Below are 20,029 nucleotides of genomic sequence, written 5' to 3'. Positions count from 1 at the left end.
AATTGCAAAGTGCTTTACAAATGTCAACTACTAAGTCCTCACAACCCTGAGAGGCAGTGAAGGGCATCACCCCATTTTACTGATGGGGAAGCTGAGCGTGGATTGGTTAATGGCCTGATTTGAGCATCCATTACTCCAGCTGAAATCAATCAATGAGTGCTCAGCATCTCTGAAAATCAGGCTCTAAGCCATTTGCTCAAGGTCGCACAGCAAGATGGGTACAGACCCCAGGTGTCCTAGGGTTGTCATTTGTCCCATCATACGTGGACGAGGCTGTAAGAAAATAGTGGGCTGTGATTGTTGAGGAAACTGTGTTAACATACACTATAATTTTCATAGTTGCCACAAATTTGAGTGGTGTTGTGATCCGTTGTGCCAGGTTACAATGTCCTCACTCAACTTTGACCCAGCTCCTCTCCATCAGCCTGGCCACCACTCCATCAGGATGGGTGGCTGGGCCAAATCTAAAGAAGTGGCGTTGCAACCAGGTGCAGGGGGTCACATCTCCACTCCAATTTAGCCCTGCATCATGACCATGTCAGGGAGACGGTGGACATGGACGATGGAGCTGGGGAGCTATGCTGGTTGGGGTCCCAGAGGACTCGCCCCACTCACTGCCGAGGTTGGTGAGGGCCCCACTGCCCGCACTTGGCCTTGCCCTGGGGAAGTTCCTCCTTGGCCGGTGGCATGGGCCTGTCAGCAGGGCCGGCTCTAGGCACCAGCAAACCAAGCACGTGCTTGGGCGGCACAATTCCAGGGGCGGCATTCTGGGGTTTTTTTTTTTTGCGTGGGCGGTCGCCGTCGCGGGGGTTTGTTTTTTTTTTTTGCGGGGGGGGGCAAAAACCTAGATCCGGCCCTGCCTGCCAGTACCTTCGCCTTCCCCAGCTGCTGGCCCAGCTCTAGGGTAAAGAGCCCCTCAGCCAACCCCGTCGGCTCCTCCTCCCCTCGGAGGCAACTGCCCCCCTCGGCTCCTCCTCCCTTCACCCTCCCTCGGCGAGCTGCGCACGCGCCACTCTTCTCCCCCCCCCCCCCCGTCGGCGGAACCCCATTCTCCACCGCAGACCGCGCGTGCGTAGTGGCCGCGGAGCGTCCCCTTCAGCCCCGCCCGGCCTGCTGTCTCCCGCAGTGGGCCTGTCAATAAAGATTGAACAAGGCCGGCTCCGCCGTAGGCCTGTGTTGCCGCCGCTGGGGGAGTGCCGATAAAGTTGCGCGCGCGGCCGCGGCTCCGGCGGGTGGGCGGTGCTTGCTTTGAACAAAACTTTATTGTTTCGCCTTGGTGGTGGCGGCGGCGGCGCGCAGGATGCGCTAAAGCTTCCCCCGCCCGGCCTCGGCATGTCAGGCAGCCGGCAGCCGCCGCCGCAGCAGCACCCCCCGGCCGGGCAGGGTGCCGCGGCCTCCGCCGTCACTTCGGCTTCATCGTCGTCGGCGCCGGGCTCCTGCTCCTCGTCCGCGGGCCTGGGGGGCCCCGCGCGGCCTGTGCTGGTGGCGGCCGCCGTCTCGGGCTCCGGGGCTGCGGCCTCTGGGCTTTCCCGGCTGGCGGGGGCGGCTAGGCCCGGCGGGAGCGGCGGCGGCTCCTCGTCTGGCGGCGGCGGCGGGAGCAGGAAGAGGCCGCTGCTGACCCCGCTCTGCAACGGGCTCCTCAACTCGTACGAGGACAAGAGCAACGACTTCGTGTGGTGAGTGCGGCCGGGCCGGGGGGCAGGAGCACGCACCTCCCCGCTGCCCCCTAGGCTGTCCTGGGGGGAGGTGCTAGTGATGGTGCGGGCGTTGGGGGAAGCTGAGGGGCGTTGATGGGTTTTCTGGGCAGCTGAGGTTTGGTTGGAGCACGGGGGGGGGGGGGGGGGTTCCGCCCCCTGTTTGCCCTTTGTATGCCTAACAAGACTCGGTAGGACTTTCCTCCCGCATCCCCCTACAGAAGAAGATCTCTTCTCTTCTCCGAGATGCCGCCTCTGCAGATCTCACTGAGACCACAAATTAATGAATCCTGACCGAACAAATCATGGCGTTTTCACCTGATGCTCAGTACACTTGGGCCCTAGCAGGTGGTGGCCAGGAGCAGGTTTCAGAGATACAAGTTTCCCTTTGGGAATGTGCCTAGCACTCAAAAATTCAGCCTTGGGCGGGTCACAGTAAGAGCCCAGCTGACCATAGTTCAAGTTATAGGGTACTAGGGGAGAGAACTCACCTACTATGGGAAAAAACAGTGTGTTAGTGTGTGCAGTATGTTTACACGGAATGCTTTATAAGAATAGTTGTGTTTTAAAATGGTTAGCTGGCTGTGTTTAACCATAACTTGACTTTAAACATGATTATCCTCATCAGTGCTAGTGTTGTACATCGGGTGAGTTAATGTTTTCTAATACAATGCATTTTTGCTGTAGAGATAAGCCCTGAAAGAATGGGTCTTAGTGTGTTTGTAGATTACTTACAGGCGCAGTCCAGTCTTCTGGTTAACAAACTGGTAACCAGTATAGAGCACAGAGAACTGGTTGTATGTGGCAGTAGTGTCTCACAGTACTTGAGACAAGCATTTTGCCTAGCTGAAGTTTCAAGGTGCTTAAGTACAGCATGTTGCAATAGCGAACTGTTAAGTTACAATGGCAGAGATCACTGTGGTGCATCAGGAAAGAATGGTTTGCAACAGACTTTAGCTGGAAAAACTAAATGCCATGACTGCTACCTAAGCATCCAGAAAGAGTAATAGAGCCCTTTTCACTACAAAATGTAAAACATATCGGCAAAGGTCAGTCATGTATCTCCAAGAGAGAATGCGCTCACAGCTCTTGTCCAGTGCCTAAATTCTTCCCCTTACATATTTGGCATTGCTTTCTTCTTACCTGTGTTGAGCCATTTATAACTGCACATATGAGAGGGATTTTAAGGAGAAAGAGTAATCACTCTTTGTCATCCTTTAGCACCTCTTGGTAGAGCCCTGTGCTGGTACAAAATTTGTATCCGCGATCTGTAAAAATGGTCCGTGGATATCCACACCTGCAGGTATAAAACGGATATGCATGGATTTGCAGGGCTCTATCTCTTGGACAGGAAAGAACCCACTGAAGAGTTTTCCTGTCCACTCCTATGAGATTCTGAAGAGGAGTCAACAATCTCTTGATCACTGGTATTGAAATATGCTGCTAGAACTAACAAAATCAGCATGGACTTGTCTGTTTCTTGGAAGGTCAGTAACAATTGCACATGTATCAGACCAGTGCCTAAAACCAGATCAGTAGGAAATGTGAACAGTGATGATAAAGATGTATCTGTAGTTCTCCAAAAAATTTAGGTTAATTTGTAGTAACAGGTTAGGCATTAACAATAAAATGGTTTCTTGAGGCAGTGCCTTGCTGTCACTGATGGCAATCTGCCTTTAAAAAAGAAAGCATTAACAATTCCTATCATTAATAGGTCTCAAACCTTCCAGCTGGTCTCAATCAGCTACAAGAGGCAAAGTTTTAATTAACAGATGGATGAATGCAATGAAATATAACCAGACAATATGGGCGGGTGGTAGTGCACCATTTTTAGGGTGGTAAATGTGATGGTGATGTATTTACGATGTATGTTGAAGGTTTAGGCTCTTCAGTGAAGTCAGGCTGGTGGACTGTTAATGATTTTTGTTGGGGGTGGCTGTTTACAAGACTGCTCTGTATGGCTGTTGGTATTTGGGTTTAGGATTTGGTGGAAGATATCTATTACTATTTGTGCTATAGTAGCGCACACAGGCTCCGATCAGGCTTAGGGGGCCCCATTGTGCTGGATGCTGGAGATACACATTGTAAGCTCCTCAGAGTGGCGATTGTCTTGCTAACTAAATAGACAAGACAAGCAAAGGGTGGTACAAAGGAAGTATTATTGCTATTGTACAGATGGAGAGCTGAAGCTATCGAGTGGGGTAATTATAATTTGAGAGAAGGGGCACAGAGGTTGAGTGACTTGCTCAGTGAGTGTCAGTGTTAGTGGCAGAACTGGAGATGGAGTAGAACCCACATCTATTAACTCCCACTCCCCTCCATACACTCAACAACACCAAGATTAAGGAGATGTGGTTGGATTGGGGCTTTGGATGGAGAAGGTTGGTGGGTGGGTTCAACTGGTGTGTTGACAACTTTTTGTGAGAAGAGGGATGGTTTGGTTGGAAGATAGCACTGTTGGGGTGGATGTTAGTGAGGGGAGATGGTTGGGAGATGACACTGTTGAGAAGTTGATGGTTGGGGGACATGATCCCCTATCTAGAGTACTTATGATCAATTTAGGCACGGCACAGCACTAAATGTAGCAGGGAGAAAGAAGGTTAGAGGGAAGAGAGGTCAAAGGATACAACAATAACATGTGGCTTATTGGCTTGTTGAACTCGGCTTATTGTCATGGACTTCTGTGGGCAGTAGGTATTTCCCTAGGCTTTTTAACATTTATGAAATAATGTCATCCTCAAAACATAGCTGCCCTGTCAATTAATTACAGTAACAACATTGAGATAATGCTATATCTGTGTGATACAGAGGTAAGAATCTAAACTGGATGACTCTCTTTGGAGTTGTGTATAATATATGAAAAGTCAAATGTGTGTGATTTCAGAGCCGTACACTTCAATTTAAATAAATAAGCTTTGATTATGGCCAATCTGAGAAGCAAAAATTTCCCATAAAGAAAAAACTCAAAAAAGAGACACTTTCTAAAAGACAGTATGCTACAGGGAACAGTTGGTGATCCCTCTGCATGTGAGCCATGAGTTGTAACAAAAGGTACACCTGCAAGATCTATGGTGGCTTCTGTTGATACCAGGCTGAAGCTCAGAAATAGACGAATGGGTTTGAGTGAATGGGATTTGCAAAGGTGCATGCAGAAATCATGCTTAATATTAGTGGTGTTTATGCCCATAACCTCTGTGCAGTACTTTAAAAATGCTTACTCAGCAGTGTGATTGCTAAACTGCAATGCAAAGTTTGGCCTAGGTTGCTGGTTTGGATTGTGAAATATTTAGCAAACATTACATTGTTGGAGTATCTCTTGTGTACAAGTTGTAGTACATTTCAGCCAATATCTGGGGATACAAAGTGGAGAAAACTGTATACAGGATGAGCTTTTTGTGTTAGTACTGTGCTAGAGAAAACTATTCACTATCAGGAGTTTACATCCTGTATTAACACAGAGAAGAAAGAGTGTTTAAATACAGGATAACAGTTCTATCAGGCTTTTTTTCTCCCTTTGTTTATGGGGAAGTTGATGGGAAGAGGAAGTCTCTGATCATGGAGGATCTCCTCCCCTGACCTTGTGACACACTTTACTCTTTAGTACTCCTTTCTAGGCCCCACATTAACTCTGAACAGTATGCTGGACAGAACTCTTTCCAGAATGGTGTCGTGCTGCTGCTGCTTGGGAGCAGAGCATGTTGCTTCTTCAGTGACTGTAATGTTTCATAGTAGTACTTGTCTCTGAGCTCTGAGAACAAACAGCAAGACTTGGGCATTGCTTATGCACTGAGTTTTGTTTGCGGACTTGAATTTTGGAAGCTCATTGCTTTGCTTATTGTCTTCCTTTCATTTGAAAAGTCAGGATTACAGGATGATAAACCTCCTAATGATAAGAAAATATAAGCCGTTCACGAAGCTGATCCATTGTTACGGGCATACATGTATTAGTGGCCCAGTAGAGTCTGCGGGATACTAGTACTGTGCTTTGTCAACAATAAACCTGGCTGCGTCCCTTCGTCTCTTAACAGAGCTTGTGCTCATTGGGCTCAAGGTCTGCTGTGCCAGCTGTCTGTGCAGGGCTGGGGCAGCGCGCACACACACACACACATATCTAATCACAGGAGTGTTCAGAAACCTGTTAATCCTAATGTCAGACATAGACCTGTCCATAGTAATTCAATTTGTAATGTGCTGTATTTGGGGAATGCATCCACAAACACTATACAGCTGGTGTAAAACTAAACAGCCCATTTGCTGACACAAAGATCAATAGAACTGCATCATCTATTACTGCACTGTCTGCCCATCAAAGACTGGATCAAGTTCTAAGGCCTGGTCTTGATCATTGCCTGATCCCAGCTTACTGAGAATCTTTATCTCATATACCACCTTCCCTTCTGCACCTCTGACTTCATGAGTTGGCGATCCACTTGCGCGACAAGAAACTCTCAACAGTTGGGGTAAGACTAGTATAAGTAGGAGACGAGCCTGTTCAGAAGCCAGTACGATTCAGTCTGTGGAACTTCTTGCCAGAATCTCTGAGGATAAGAATATGACCATGTTCTGGACAAAATGCAAGACTCCTCTGTTTCTCTTAGTTGCCTCATAGAGACAGTCGTTCATGTCTGTCTATATTAAAAAAAAAAGTATGTGTGTATATATATGTGTGTGTGTGTGTGTATGTATATGTGTGTGTGTGTATGTATATATATAATATAGTTTAAAAAAAAATAAAAAGCTGTGCTCTGCTATTAAATGAGAGAGAAGAATAGAAGGACAAGTTAGAGAAACTGCAGTGGATTCTACCTGTTGCTATATAGGAAGAGACAGAAAAACTGTGTGTGTATACACCACTTGCATAGAACACTTAAGATTTATAAAGGGTTGGATACCACGGTGATGGGTACAGTATAACAGTCTAGAAGAAGAAATTTTCAAAGCAGTATAAGGAATTTAGGGACATATCTTCCATCTGAGTTAGGTATTTAAAAGGTGTGTGTCTTAGAATACATTTGTAATGTTCTGTGCACTAGCTGAAAGAAAAGATATATTTATTGTGATATGAACCTTCTACTGTTGAAGCACACGGGAAACCAGGTTTCAATAAGTACTGTACTATGACAAATGAAAACCTTCATTTGTCGTCCAGTTGAGATCTGCTCCCAACATTGAGTTGTCCAGAACTTCAAAGCAAGGCTTTGCATGATTCTATATGGTCTTAGGCAGGGAATCATTTTATACTACATCCATGTGGTTTCCTGAGCCTTTTGGTTTCTTGCCTTTGTGATACTGGTGGTCCCATTGAAGTCATTGAATTAGGAAGTTTTAGCCTTTATTTGTAAGGTCAGCTAGGTAAACAGATCTTATTTAGGACTTTGCTGTTCTATTTTTAAGCTTAGTTTAAGACATATTTTTGCATAGCCACTTACATTTCAGGAAGCCAATGGTGACTGTGATAAGTATTAGAAGGTGCTAATCTAGTTTCTGCTTATAAAACAGTGAGCTCTGCTGGGGAGCAGTCTTTCAATAATGGAAATGTCAGCCTCCGTTAAGAATGATCTGTCACATCATATGTGTGTTTTGCAGGATCTGACTGGTCTTTTCCTCAACTATTTTGGCTCTGCCATGTATCCAATCAGACTGGTATGAAGAATAATAATTTGGAGTACATGCTAGCAATCCAAGATTGTGCTGTTAAGGGAAACTCTGAGTTAGCTCAACTCTGTATCATGTTACAGACCTTGGACACTGCACTTTCCAAACTCTGCACATTAGGGGCATACTGGAGGTGACTCTGTTGTTCTCATGGTAGAAATGGTTTTATAAATGCATGTATTTAGAATCTCTTGTTTGGACATTACATTCCACGGACACTCTCTACTTCCATGCTAAGGAACATGGTATCAAGAAGAAAGTGAATGAGTGAAGGTTTTTATTATTATTATTATTTTTTTTATTTAAACAAACATGGGGAGCAACCAGTCTGGGAACCTCCAAATCATTGCAAAACCTTGATTATTATTTTTAGTCTTTAATAATCTCTCCCTCTCCTACTATTAATATATTCTTGTTGGCTAACTTTACTTTTATAATTCTTCTAAGATGAATAATGCCTTGACATTAAACAATTATTAGCTGCGAGACATTGGTTTCAACTCTGAAGTTGGATGCTAATCAAAATGAACAAAAACAATATGCAACCCAAAATGAACCTGCCACTTCATATTAAGGATACTCCATGCTACTTTCTCATTTCTTTTGTGGTTCTCATGCTAAGGAAGGGGCTAGATAGTCTGTAGTTTTGGTCCAAGCTGTTGGGGTTTTTTAAGTGTAGTGTTATGGGCCTCAAACTAAATTGTTATGAATGCATGATTCAGTTGCAGAATACTGAGAACCAGTGTAGTTTATATATTTAGATTCCATCTAGTTTTCAGGGCAATACTTGTCCAATCTGGGGAGGATAATTGACCCAGAGGAGGCTGTTACTTCCACTTCCATTTTCAGTGGGTTTAAGAAATTTGAGATGGACTGGGAGGCACTGTCCTGCTTCAGGATGGATGAGATAAGGCTGGGAGAAGACCCCACTTCTCCTCTTGAGTGGATGGTGGAAAGTGGGGATCAACTTGTGGAAAATTATTACCCACTTACACCATGCTGAATTGGAGAGTGGGGTGAAGAAAGCATCTGTTCTGTCAAACCCTACTTGTTTGTCTGAGACTGGGTTTTTCTCCCCCCTCAAATACATTTTTCTGCAACAGGATAGGTATCTTTGACATGCAAAGATTTTGCTTTGTTGGCAAACCATGGGAGGATGCTTGTGAAGGGAGCACACCCTTGTTAGAGACTTACTGGCTGGAGACTAGCATATTTTGCATCCTATCGAGTGATACTTATTTGTAAAAGTTTCTTAAAGTGTATTCATTTAACTGTTAACTTTGAAATCTGATATTCGTTGACACATGCATTAGATACAAAATTGTTGTAGTCTTCCTACATGCTGCATCTTGCTAGACAACCATTCAGAATCTTAAAATTTGTGTATTCTATTGCTTGTCTTTTCTGTTGGGTGATAATCTGAGATGGGGATTACTTTCTTCTTCTTAATTCCACTCTCATCTGGCCCCTTTCAAACTGCTTTCAAACATACCACTGCTTCTCGTACTCTAGAAGCCCAAGACTTCCCTCACTTCCTCTTGTCTCCCCAACTATTGCTCCATCTTCCTCCTTCTCTTCATGCTCATGGAGAGTGCCATTGATTCTCACAATCTTCACTTTCTCACCATCAACTTTTTGATGGTGATTTATAGATCCTCCCTTAGGGAATCTCCATTTATATATCCTCCCCTATGTCCTAATAAGGAGGAGATGATGGAAGATAAAATACAGTCAAATGAAGAAAAGTCCCATTCAATTACATCATGTAATGGCAGGCAGCTAAAAAGTAACAAGTTTTTAAAATGCTTATATACCAATGCTAGAAGTCTAAATAATAAGATGGGTGAACTAGAGTGTCTCGTATTAAATGAGGATATTGGTATAATAGGCTATAATAGGAATGAGGATAATTAATGGGACACAGTAATACCAGGGTACAAAATATATTGGAAGGACAGAACAGGTCGTGCTGGTGGGGGAGTGGCACTGTATGTGGAAAAAGAGCATAAAAAGAAATGAAGTGAAAATCTTAAATGAAGCAAACTGTACCATAGAATCTCTATGGATAGTAATTTCATGCTTGAATAATAAGAATATAGCAGTAGGGATACATTACAGACCACCTGAACAGGATGGTGATAGTGACTGTGAAATACTCAGGGAGATTAGAGAGGCTGCTAAAATAAAAAACTCAATAATAATGGGGGATTTCAACTATCCCCATGTTGACCTGGTACATGTCACCTCAGAAAGGGATGCAGAGAGAAAGTTTCTTGACACCCTAAATTACTGCTTCTTGGAGCAGCTAGTCCTGGTACCCATAAGGAGAGGCAATTCTTGATTTAGTCCTAAGTGGAGCACGGGATCTGGTCCATGAGATGAATATAACTGGACCGCTTGGTAATAGTGACCATAATATAATTAAATTTAACATCCCTGTGGCAGGGAAAACCCCACAGCGGCCCAACACTGTAGTGTTTAATTCCAGAAAGGGGAACTACACAAAAATGAGGAGGTCACTTAAACAGAAATTAAAAGGTACAGTGCCAAAAGTAAAATCCTTGTAAGCTGCATGGAAACTTTTTTAAAGACACTCAACTTAGAGGCTCAACTTAAATGTATACCCCAAATTAAAAAACATAATAAGAGAACCAAAAAAGAGCCACCGTGGCTAAGCAACAAAGTAAAAGAAGCAGTGAGGCAAAAAGGTATCCTTTAAAAAGTGGAAGTTAAATTCTAGTGAAGAAAATAGAAAGGAGCATAAACTCTGGCAAATTAAGTGTAAAAATATAATTAGGAAGGCCAAAAAAGAATTTGAAGCTAGCCAAAGACTCAAAAAGTAATAGCCTCTATATAAATCCATGGTACACCCACATCTTGAATACTGCGTGCAGATGTGGTCGCCCCATCTCAAAAAAGATATATTGGACTTGGAAATGTTTCAGAAAAGGGCAACAAAAATGATTAGGGGTCTGGAACAGCTGCTGTATGAGGAGAGATTAATAAGATTGGGACTTTTCAGATTGGAAAAGAGACGACTAAGGGGGATATGATAGAGGTCTATAAAATCATGACTGGTGTGGAGAAAGTAAATAAGGAAATGTTATTTACTCCTTTTCATAACACAAGAACTGGGGGTCACCAAATGAAATTAATAGGCAGCAGGTTTAAAACAAACAAAAGGAAGTATCTTTTTACACAACGCACAGTCAACCTGTGGAACTCCTTACCAGAGGATGTTGTGAAGGCCAAGACTATAAGAGGGTTCAAAAAAGAACTAGATAAATTCATGGAGGATAGGTCCATGATTGGTTATTAGCCAGGGTAGGCAGGGATGGCGTCCCTAGCCTCTGTTTGCCAGAAGCTGGGAATGGGTGATGGGGGATGGATCACTTGATGATTACCTGTTCTGTTCATTCCTCCTGGGGCACCTCGCATTGGTCACTGTCGGAAGACAGGATACTGGGCTGGATGGACCTTTGGTCTGACCCAGTATGGCCGTTCTTATGTTCTTAATCCTTTACAGTCTGTTTTAACCCTTTCTGCTCTGCTGAGACTGCACTAGCTAAAACACTAATGACCTCTTTCTGGGTAAATCCAAAAGCCTTAATTCCATCCCCATTCTCTTTGACCTGTCCAGTGCTTTTAACACCCTCAACTATTCCACTTTCCGTAATTTCTTTTCCCTTTGGGCTTTCACAGCTCCATGCTTGACTGGTATGTTTTTTTTGTTTTGTTTTTTTTTTTGTTTTTTTTTTTGCTTCTTGGACGGCTCCTTCATAGTCTTCAGAGGTTATTTCACCTCTTCCTACTCTCTGCTATGCCATGCAAGGTTCCATCAGCAGCTTCTTTCTGCTTTTATTCCTTTTTGTCCCTGTCTCATGCTTGCAGTCCCATCTCTGTGCTGATTATTCCAAAGTCTAATTCTTACCCCTCTGTTAATATCACATTCTTTTTGATATGTCCTGCTGTCAGTTTAGAGTTTTAGCGAAACTAGAGCTTCCCTTTTTTTTGTTTTTTTTTTTTTTTGTTTTTTTTCATCCCCGTTCTCCTTTCCTACAATTTTGGACTCCTCCTCATGACAGTCTTGTGCAGTAACTGAGCAGTGTAAAAAGAAGCAGGTTTTTGACTTTGAAATTCTTGTTTTAGACTTAGAACCTCCTGACAAGCAATGCTTTCTTTTTTTTTTAAATGGCTTGTTATAAAGGTTCTGTAATTGTGTTTGAGGTTGTTTGTAACTGCTGAAAGCTCTGTGATAAGACATTGTCCTGGTTTCTAATTGTAGTAAATCGTAGATTTCACAACATCTTTCAGTGTTCACAGAATAACTGTTGAGTGTCCATTTGATCTTTAAATTGCCAAGGTGCTGTTGCTGTCTTTTTTTAATCCCTTTTACAAACAGAAAATATTCCCTCTTAATGATTGGATGGCTGCATTGAACTTTTTAACTACAATTGTTTTTTTTTTTCTTGTTTGCTTTTCTCACACTTAAAAGGGCACCATTTTATTTTTATTTATTTTTACTTGTAGCCCCATCTGTTTTGATATGATTGAAGAAGCATACATGACGAAATGTGGACACAGTTTCTGGTAAGATTTTATGTTAAGCAAAATGTCCGTTGATCATCCTGTAAATACTTTCATTATAGTGTGGCTAGAGATTGATTTGCACTGACGCTTGGAACTTAATGTTGTTTCTTCGTCATTTTGTTTTCCTGCTTAACCCATGTTGATTGTGACTGAATTAATAGGTAAAAACATATTGTTTATAGTATACTGTACTTATTGATAAAATATTGACCGTCAACTTTCTATTTAGTAAAGTTTTAAAAATTGTAGAGGATGTGATTTTGTTAACAAACTCCTTTTTGAGGGGAGAATTTACTTGTCACTCTTGAAACCAGGGCACCCCCCCTTCCCTTGTCTTCAAATACCTGTTTTTTGTAAAGTTTTACTAGGAATTGCCATATTGGATCATACTCAACATCCGTTGACTGCAGTAACCTGTCTCCTGCAGTGGGTAGGGCTAGATGCTTCAGAGGAGGGCAGAAGAATCCTGCAGAAGGCAGATGTGTTATAATTTGCCCCCCGCATTAGTCCTCCTTAATGATCTGATAGAGATCAGCTTGAAGCATAAAGCTTAATATCACATTTGCATTTTACATACAGTTAGAATAGAAAGAACTCTTGTGAGTTTTATCATTCTTTTGGTACATTAACTGATCTTTTAGTAACACTTAACACTACACTCATCCTACAGATTAAGTTTTGTAGTGTGGAATATACTTCTCCCCTGCAGTATTATGCTTCCCGGAGAAGTAGCTGCTGACTTCTGCAACTACGTGCCATATGCAGCATGTTGTGCTTGTTGCAAGTCCTTTGAAGTGTCCATGATACAGCACCAATCCAATAATATCAGTCCATTGTTCCAGTCGCTGATCTGAGGAGTGAGATACTACAATAGTAATGTTACAGAGATGGATGATTGTCCTTGACAGCAAGGTGCACTGTCTGATTAGTGTGTCCCTGGGTTTCCTAGCAGTGAAGCAGAAAGCCCCTTATGGCGTGACATTTATTAATCCACTCTGCTGGAAGGAAGTGGGAGAAGCTGAGACCAAAGATGCTTTGTCTGTGTTTCATTTAAAGTTACTGTGGGTGCCAGATAATCCTGTAGTCTAGGGATAATGCCGTTTACTAAGTTTTTTTACAATTCTGGCAAAGTTACTTTATACAGACTCCAGACACTGCTATCATGTGGTAAAAAGTGGTAAAAGCTGCCAGTCTGTGCTATGCAGAGCATTTATTGACTTCAGATGTAAGATATGGGTCTCCTGGTGGGCAAAGACACTTAGTGTATTACATACTGTCCTTCAACCTGATGTATATGCTGAGTGACGCTTCCTTAACCCAAGGCAGAAACATGATTGTGGCTTATCTAAGTTTTGGATATGAAGCTTTAAATTGCCCTTTTGCTTTAGGACGTTACTAGTTAATATTGGAACATCCTGATATCACTCCCTTTTAGATATAGCCTTGTGCTCCATTTACAGCTGTTATCTAACAGGGCGTATGGAGCACCTCATCAAGTGCTGATATTATTTTTCTGCTGTTATCTGTACTACACTTTCATTGTGCCTTTTTCCTCATGGCCTCTAACTTGTTTTATTTCTTTCCTTGAATAGCTATAAATGTATTCATCAGAGTCTGGAGGATAACAACAGATGCCCCAAATGTAACTATGTGGTTGATAACATAGACCATCTTTACCCCAACTTTTTAGGTGAGTCTTAGGCTTAATTGTTTGCACTAGAAACACTGTCTCTCAGGATAAGAGTTTAGCAGTAGTAAAGACAGCCTTGCAAAATTGTCCTGTAAACTTACAATTCCAGGTACAAAATCTACTCATCAGCCCTCATGCTTGTGACTATATCCAGTGGGGCAGGGCAGGTGGTGTAAATTGACATAGCACCCCTGACGTCAATGGAGCGATGCCAATTTACATTGGGGAGGATCTGGCCCATTGTTGTTGGTCTTCTATAAGAAGCAAAATGAAGACCATAGATTAAATCTTTATGAACTGATTTTCTCTACCTCTTACAACATATTTTTGACTATAAGGTATTTACAAGGTGCAGTCATTGTAAGATACTAGGCTGTGTGTGATACAATTTTACTTGGGGTTTAGACTTGGGTTGCATGTGTCATGAGGCACCATATGGCATGTATATCTTAATTTTCCCATGTATTTCTATCCTAATGAATAAAAATTGAAAGATTGAGGCAAGGGAAGGAAGAAAGTTGGACTGGGAAATATTGAGAAATACGTAAACTTTAGTAGTTTTGTGGGTTGAGCTGATATTTTAATTTTAAGTAAAATAACAAATGAAAGGTCACAGTGAAATGAAAACATTTCAAAAGCAATTATCTCAAATCCAAAATGTATTGTTTTAAAAAATAAAGGACAGTTCCTTCCCTTCCTCAGTAAGGGTTGGAACCTAGAATGATGGACTGGATATTCTTAATCATGGAACTAGTCTGTGTCGGGAGTAAAGAAGGAAACTATAGTGTTTCAGATACTTTACAAAAGAGAGGCAAGTGCATTTAGATCTGAATGGGATACCCTATATAAGGGCTTGTTTACACAGGAAAAAAATCCTGCAGTGGCTAGCACATGCTAGTTACTCTGCACTATCTCCCTGTGCGGACACTCTTACCATGCATTGAGTGCCTTTGAGCACATTAGGTTAATGCACTTTGGAAGTGCATTAAGTTAAACTGGCTGAGGGCTCTATTAATGCACAGTAAATATGTCCACATGGTGAGTTAGTGCAGGGTAGCTAGTGCAATTTAAATTCATACCCAAACTTACTGCACACTAATTTCCTCATGTAGACAAGCTGTAAGGCCTTTGTTCTGCAGGTTATATTTAGAGGGTGAACCCCTGTGACCCCCACAGAGCGCCACTGAATTCTTTCAGAAAAATACAACAATTGCAATTGGGTGTTTGAGATTATTTAAAAGATTCTGTTCTATTTTTTCATGCCTTGATGTTTCATTCAGACTTTATCTTCCTGATTCACATTGACTCTCCAATACTTATGCAGCTGTGCACCTATATAAATCGTATTTCTGAGATTCTCCCCCCTCAAGAATGTGGAAAGAAGCATTCCTATTTAGAAAGTGCTCCTGTGCATGCACAAACTTCCTTTGTTACAATTCTAGACTGAAATGTGGAAATATTTTTTTGGCCATTAAAGTGAGAGAGTGAACTACTCTGATATATAAACTTTTCTTTAATAAAGCTTTTTGAGGATTTTAAAGGAGCTCGAAAGAAACGGGGGTGTTGGGTGTATGGGGAACAGGGGTTGTTAGTCAAAGAGTGAGATGGGGGAGACTAAATCAATATGTGAAACAAAATTGTACCAAAAAATAAATATTTAAAGAATATGTTGTTAGAAGCTAGTTGTTGTTTGGGGGCTTTTAAAATTTTTTTGGCCTGTTTGATGCTATTTGCTAATCTGCAGTGAATCAGTTACCACTTCATCTCTTTCACTCTTTTCTGATTGTACTTTACCCAGAGCTGAAACAATTAGTCTAATTAAATGATCATAGTAATTTAGAAAGATGAACTAAAGAAGTTTTGGGAACTACACCTGCCCCTTACTCCCGGTCCTGCTGTGTTTGTGTTTTTAAGGAAAAGTCTCTCCTATGTTGCTATAGGAAAGACAAAAGAGAGAAAGTGACTAGGTAGGGCGAATCAGTGAAACTGCTTGTAGATAACATTGTCAAATGTTCCCAGTAATCTGAAAAAAAAAAATATTTTTTTCTAATCTTTCAGTTAGGTTAATCTTGTTGTTACAATTAACACTTAGTAGGTAAAACAGTCTTCAAGCAGAATTTTTTTTTAATGTTCGTTAAGTTACCCATCCATCTCTTGCCTTAACATGGTGTTTTCTTTCTGATTTTTAGTGAATGAGCTCATCCTCAAACAGAAGCAAAGATTTGAGGAAAAGCGATTCAAACTGGACCATTCAGTGAGTAGCACCGTATGTTTCAACTCTTCTTACTTTGTTTTTATTAATGGTCTTGGATGGGAATTGCTGCATAGCCTAGGTTAATGCAGGAGAAATCTCACTATTTATGTGAAGGGAAGAGTTTACTTTAAGGGGAATAAACCTATATCCGTAGCTTTGGATCACAGCAGCCATGTTCATTCTGGCTGTTCCTTCCTTCTCTGCCTTCCATCATGAATGTAGAAGCAAGCAGTTGTCCTACTTTAGATGTCATCAGACATACTTAATAGTAGGGCTGTTGATTAATCGCAGTTAACTCACACGATTTAACTAAAAAAAATTAATCACCGTTTTAATCACACTGTTAAACAATAGAATACCAATTGAAATATATTAAATAATTTGGATGCTTTTGTACATTTTCAAATATTTGATTTCAGTTTACAACACAGAATACAAAGTGTATGGTGCTCACTTTATATTTTTTATTACGAATATTTGCACTGTAAAAATGATAAACAAAAGAAATAGTATTTTTCAGTTCACCTCATACAAGTACTCTAGTGCAATCTCTTTATCGTGAGAGTGCAAACTTACAAATGCAGATTTTTTGTTTTGTTTTTGAGTGAAATTATATAACAATGTGAAACTTTAGAGCCTACATGTCCACTCAGTCCTTTCTTGTTCAGCTAATTGCTCAGGTGTGGAGCATGTTTTCAGAAGTCTTAAAAGAGCAACAGTCCGATGCGGAAACTACAGAACCCGAATCTCCAAAAAAGAAAATCAGCCTTTTGTGGGTGGCATCTTGCTCGGATGATGAAAATGAACATGTGTCAGTCTGCACTGCTTTGGATCGTTATCGAGCAGAACCTGTCATCAACATGGAAGCATGTCCTCTGGAATGGTGGTTGAAGCGTGAAGGGACATCTGGCATGTAAATATCTTGCCATGCCGGCTACAACAGTGCCATGCGAACGCCTGTTCTCATTTTCAGGTGACGTAAACAAGAAGCGGGCAGCATTATCTCCCATAAATGTAAACAAACTTGTTTGTCTGAGTGTTTGGCTGAACAAGAAGTAGGACTGAGTGGACTTGTAGGCGCTAAAGTTTTACATTGTTTTGTTTTTGAATGCAGTTTTTTTACATAATTCTACATTTGTAAGTTCAACTTTCATGATAAAGAGGTTGCACTACAGTACTTGTATTAGGTGAATTGAAAAATATAATTTTTTGGTTTTTTTACAGTACAAATATTTGTAATAAAACATAAATATAAAGTGAGCACCATACACTTTGTATTCTGTGTTCTAATTGAAATAAATATATTTGAAAATGTAGAAAACATCCAAAAATATTTAAAAGGTATTCTATTGTTTAACAAAGCGATTAATCGATTGATTTTTTTTGATCATGTGATTAATAGAGGTTGGGAAGTTACCTGAAAAAAAGCATACTCGTCAAAAGGGAATAATCAGGCATTTGTTGTTGGAAATTGTAGCTATGCTGAGACTGATAGCAAGTTTGTGGCACCAATCAACTAATACATATGATCGTGCCAGCCATAAAAGGGTAAGGAAATCTTTTAGAGCCAGGATTTCAATGCTCCAATCCCAGGTAAAATGACCTGGTTCCATTCTAGATATTGTTTGTGTCACAAAATGAGAATGCAGTTTAGCATAATGAGTAGTTTCTGCTGATTAGAGTCCCTGGACTGGAATAGTGTAGAGGATCTGGTGTGTTAGGACCAGAATGTATACACAGAGCTGTTGGGCAGGAAACTTGAACAACATCAGCCTGCACTGTGCCTGACTTCATTCAGTTCTTATCACTCCCTCATTTATGTATTGTATAAATCAGTTTAGAAAGCAATATTACAAGGCATGAAACTCATGTTTTTCATTCAGTCAGTGAAGGAGAACAACTAGCCTTCCACTGAGGTAGCTTGAGCTTCGGGACTGTGTTGTACAAATGACTGCTTTTAGTAATTAGGTGGTAAGAAAAGTATAACTAAGGCTAACAGATGTATTCACAACTAGCTTTTCATCATGGGACTCCCCATTTAATATGTTTCAAAACTTGCACCTGTGTAACCCACACTCTCCATGATGCTTCTGTGCACATCTGTATCCCGCTCCAGGGTGCAATCCAGACTAGTGAAGGGTTGTGTCACCACCTGCCTTGCAATCTTGGGTGCCTCACAACGTTTTGCTGCTTTATCTCCCAACCTGGACTGCTCCCAAATAGCCAAACAGCATGCAGGTCACACCCTGCGTGTCTGTATATAGCTGCGGTCTGCCAGCAACACTCCAGTCACGCTCTGGCTTCCAGCAGCATTAGTTATAACTTTCAGGGTGACCCCAGCACACTCCAGTCCCAAATTTCCCCAAATACATGTGGTATGCACTGTTCAGCCTTCTCCTGGACAGTTCAGATATTAGAGGTCTGTTGTCCCTGTGCGGGGATCAGTATGCAACAGATTGGGTAACTCCAGTTAAAGTAGCAAACAGTTCAATTTAAACACAGTACTGGATTAATTTTAATGGGGGGGGGGGAAGTATTTTAACTACGAAGAGATTTTAAGTGAGTACAAGTGTAAGGCATTAAAGTCAGAAATGGCTACAAGAGAAATAAAGATAATACTCTTTCTAGTAACTAAACTTAACAAACTAAACTTGATTCAAGGTAAAATCCTTACCACATGTTCCCAGCAACACTGCTGATCAAATTCTCAAGTCAGGATGTTCCTTCCCCCCTCCCCTCCCCAAGTCAAAAGGCTGGTTCCTTTGTTGTATTAGGTAGGGGAAAAAAGGAGAGGGAGAGATCTGTGTTTTTGCCCCTCATTGCTGTAATCCAGTTACCCTTTGTAGTGGATTCTTCTGAGGATTACCCCCAAAGCAAAGTTTATTTAAATCATAAAGAATGTGATGTGGAATCTGGGGGTGAAGGTGGCCCCATGCTTGCTCTTCTTCCATGTGTATGCTGAAATGTAGATTTTCCTTGCCTCCTTCTTGCTGTCTTAGGGACCCTGCTTACTAAATCAGTGTTAATTGAGGTAAACACGTATTCCTTTGTTTAGGACAGACTTGTTTAATCACTCCTGCCTAGTCAGGGCTGTGTCAGTTGAACATGTGCTACCAACATCATGCAGGGGGAATTCTTAACTTTACATATAATGTTACTACATACATTTCACAATGATATTGGCCAATGAGTTATTTTTCAAATGACACCTCACAAAGCATATTTTGTACAAAGTTTATTACACTGTGTATGTTATGAATACAGGGGTGCATTTAGTCAGAATCTCTCTCCTCTTATTTTCCCTTAGGAATTTGTCCTGCTCCCTATTGATAGCACACTTATGAGAAACACACCACTAGGTTCTTCTAGGATACAGATAACTATCATGGAAACTTACTGTCATGAGTGTATTCCAAAAATACTCATGTTTACATTGTGGCAGCAAATAAAAATACCTACTAGACACTTGTATACTAACAAACTTTATGTATGTTTGTTTTCTTTGTTCTAAATTTGCATTTTCAATTTTGAGAAGAAATTCAAGTTGCATTTAAAAAAAAAAAAAAAAAAAGTGAAACCTGCACTACAGAAACCTGTAGGGAGTTCTTGCTTAATTAAAAGACCATGTTGAAGTATCCCCAAGTCTTCCTGTCCAGTTGAATTGGACCTTCAGCTAAAAGCACCTGTACTAGCTAACCGATTTTGCCCAGTCCCTTTAATAATTGTTTAAAGCAGGTATAATAATGTATACAATAAGCAAATGTGGCATCTTTATCCATACTAGATGTGAATCATGCACCTCAAGGAGTTGACTTATTTCTTTAAAAATGTGTATTCCTCATTTTATTGGAATGTTTTCCCTAAATTTGCTTATTCAGCCTGATGTACCCATTTAGCAATGTGGAGATTATTTTTGATTTCTGCAGAATTCTGTTTTCCTCTAAGACTAGCCCTTCTTATAATTACACCTCTACCACGATATAACGCGACCCGCTATAACACTAATTCGGATATAACGTGGTAAAGCGGCGCTCCGGGGGGGGCGGGGCTGCACGCTCCAGCTGATCAAAGCAAGTTCAATATAACGCAGTTTCACCTATAACACGGTAAGATTTTTTGGCTCCCGAGGACAGCGGGATATCGGGG

At 41.3% G+C, this 20,029-nt stretch overlaps 1 protein-coding gene across 2 annotated transcripts in view; it reads left to right on the top strand.

Annotated features, from left to right (window-relative positions):
* The first annotated feature begins 1,282 nt into the window (after positions 1 to 1,282).
* LOC112107355 (E3 ubiquitin-protein ligase COP1) overlaps positions 1,283 to 20,029 on the top strand; it is a 216,343-nt gene continuing 197,596 nt past the window's right edge. Inside the window, exons 1-4 of one of the 2 annotated variants that reach the window (XM_026655574.2) lie at positions 1,283 to 1,676; positions 11,880 to 11,939; positions 13,532 to 13,629; positions 15,819 to 15,883. In XM_026655574.2, the coding sequence (XP_026511359.1) occupies positions 1,333 to 1,676; positions 11,880 to 11,939; positions 13,532 to 13,629; positions 15,819 to 15,883 (567 nt within the window). In that variant the 5' untranslated portion in view covers positions 1,283 to 1,332. Of the gene's footprint in view, positions 1,677 to 11,879; positions 11,940 to 13,531; positions 13,630 to 15,818; positions 15,896 to 20,029 lie in introns of both variants that reach the window. The other variant, XM_026655573.2, reaches the window with a different exon arrangement.

This window comes from Terrapene carolina, unplaced genomic scaffold (assembly GCF_002925995.2).
Source record: "Terrapene carolina triunguis isolate 2854851 unplaced genomic scaffold, T_m_triunguis-2.0 Scaffold210, whole genome shotgun sequence".
Taxonomy (NCBI): domain Eukaryota; kingdom Metazoa; phylum Chordata; order Testudines; family Emydidae; genus Terrapene; species Terrapene triunguis.
The sequence above is the reverse complement of the archived record's forward strand: the minus strand, read 5'-3'. Positions and strand labels throughout refer to the sequence as shown.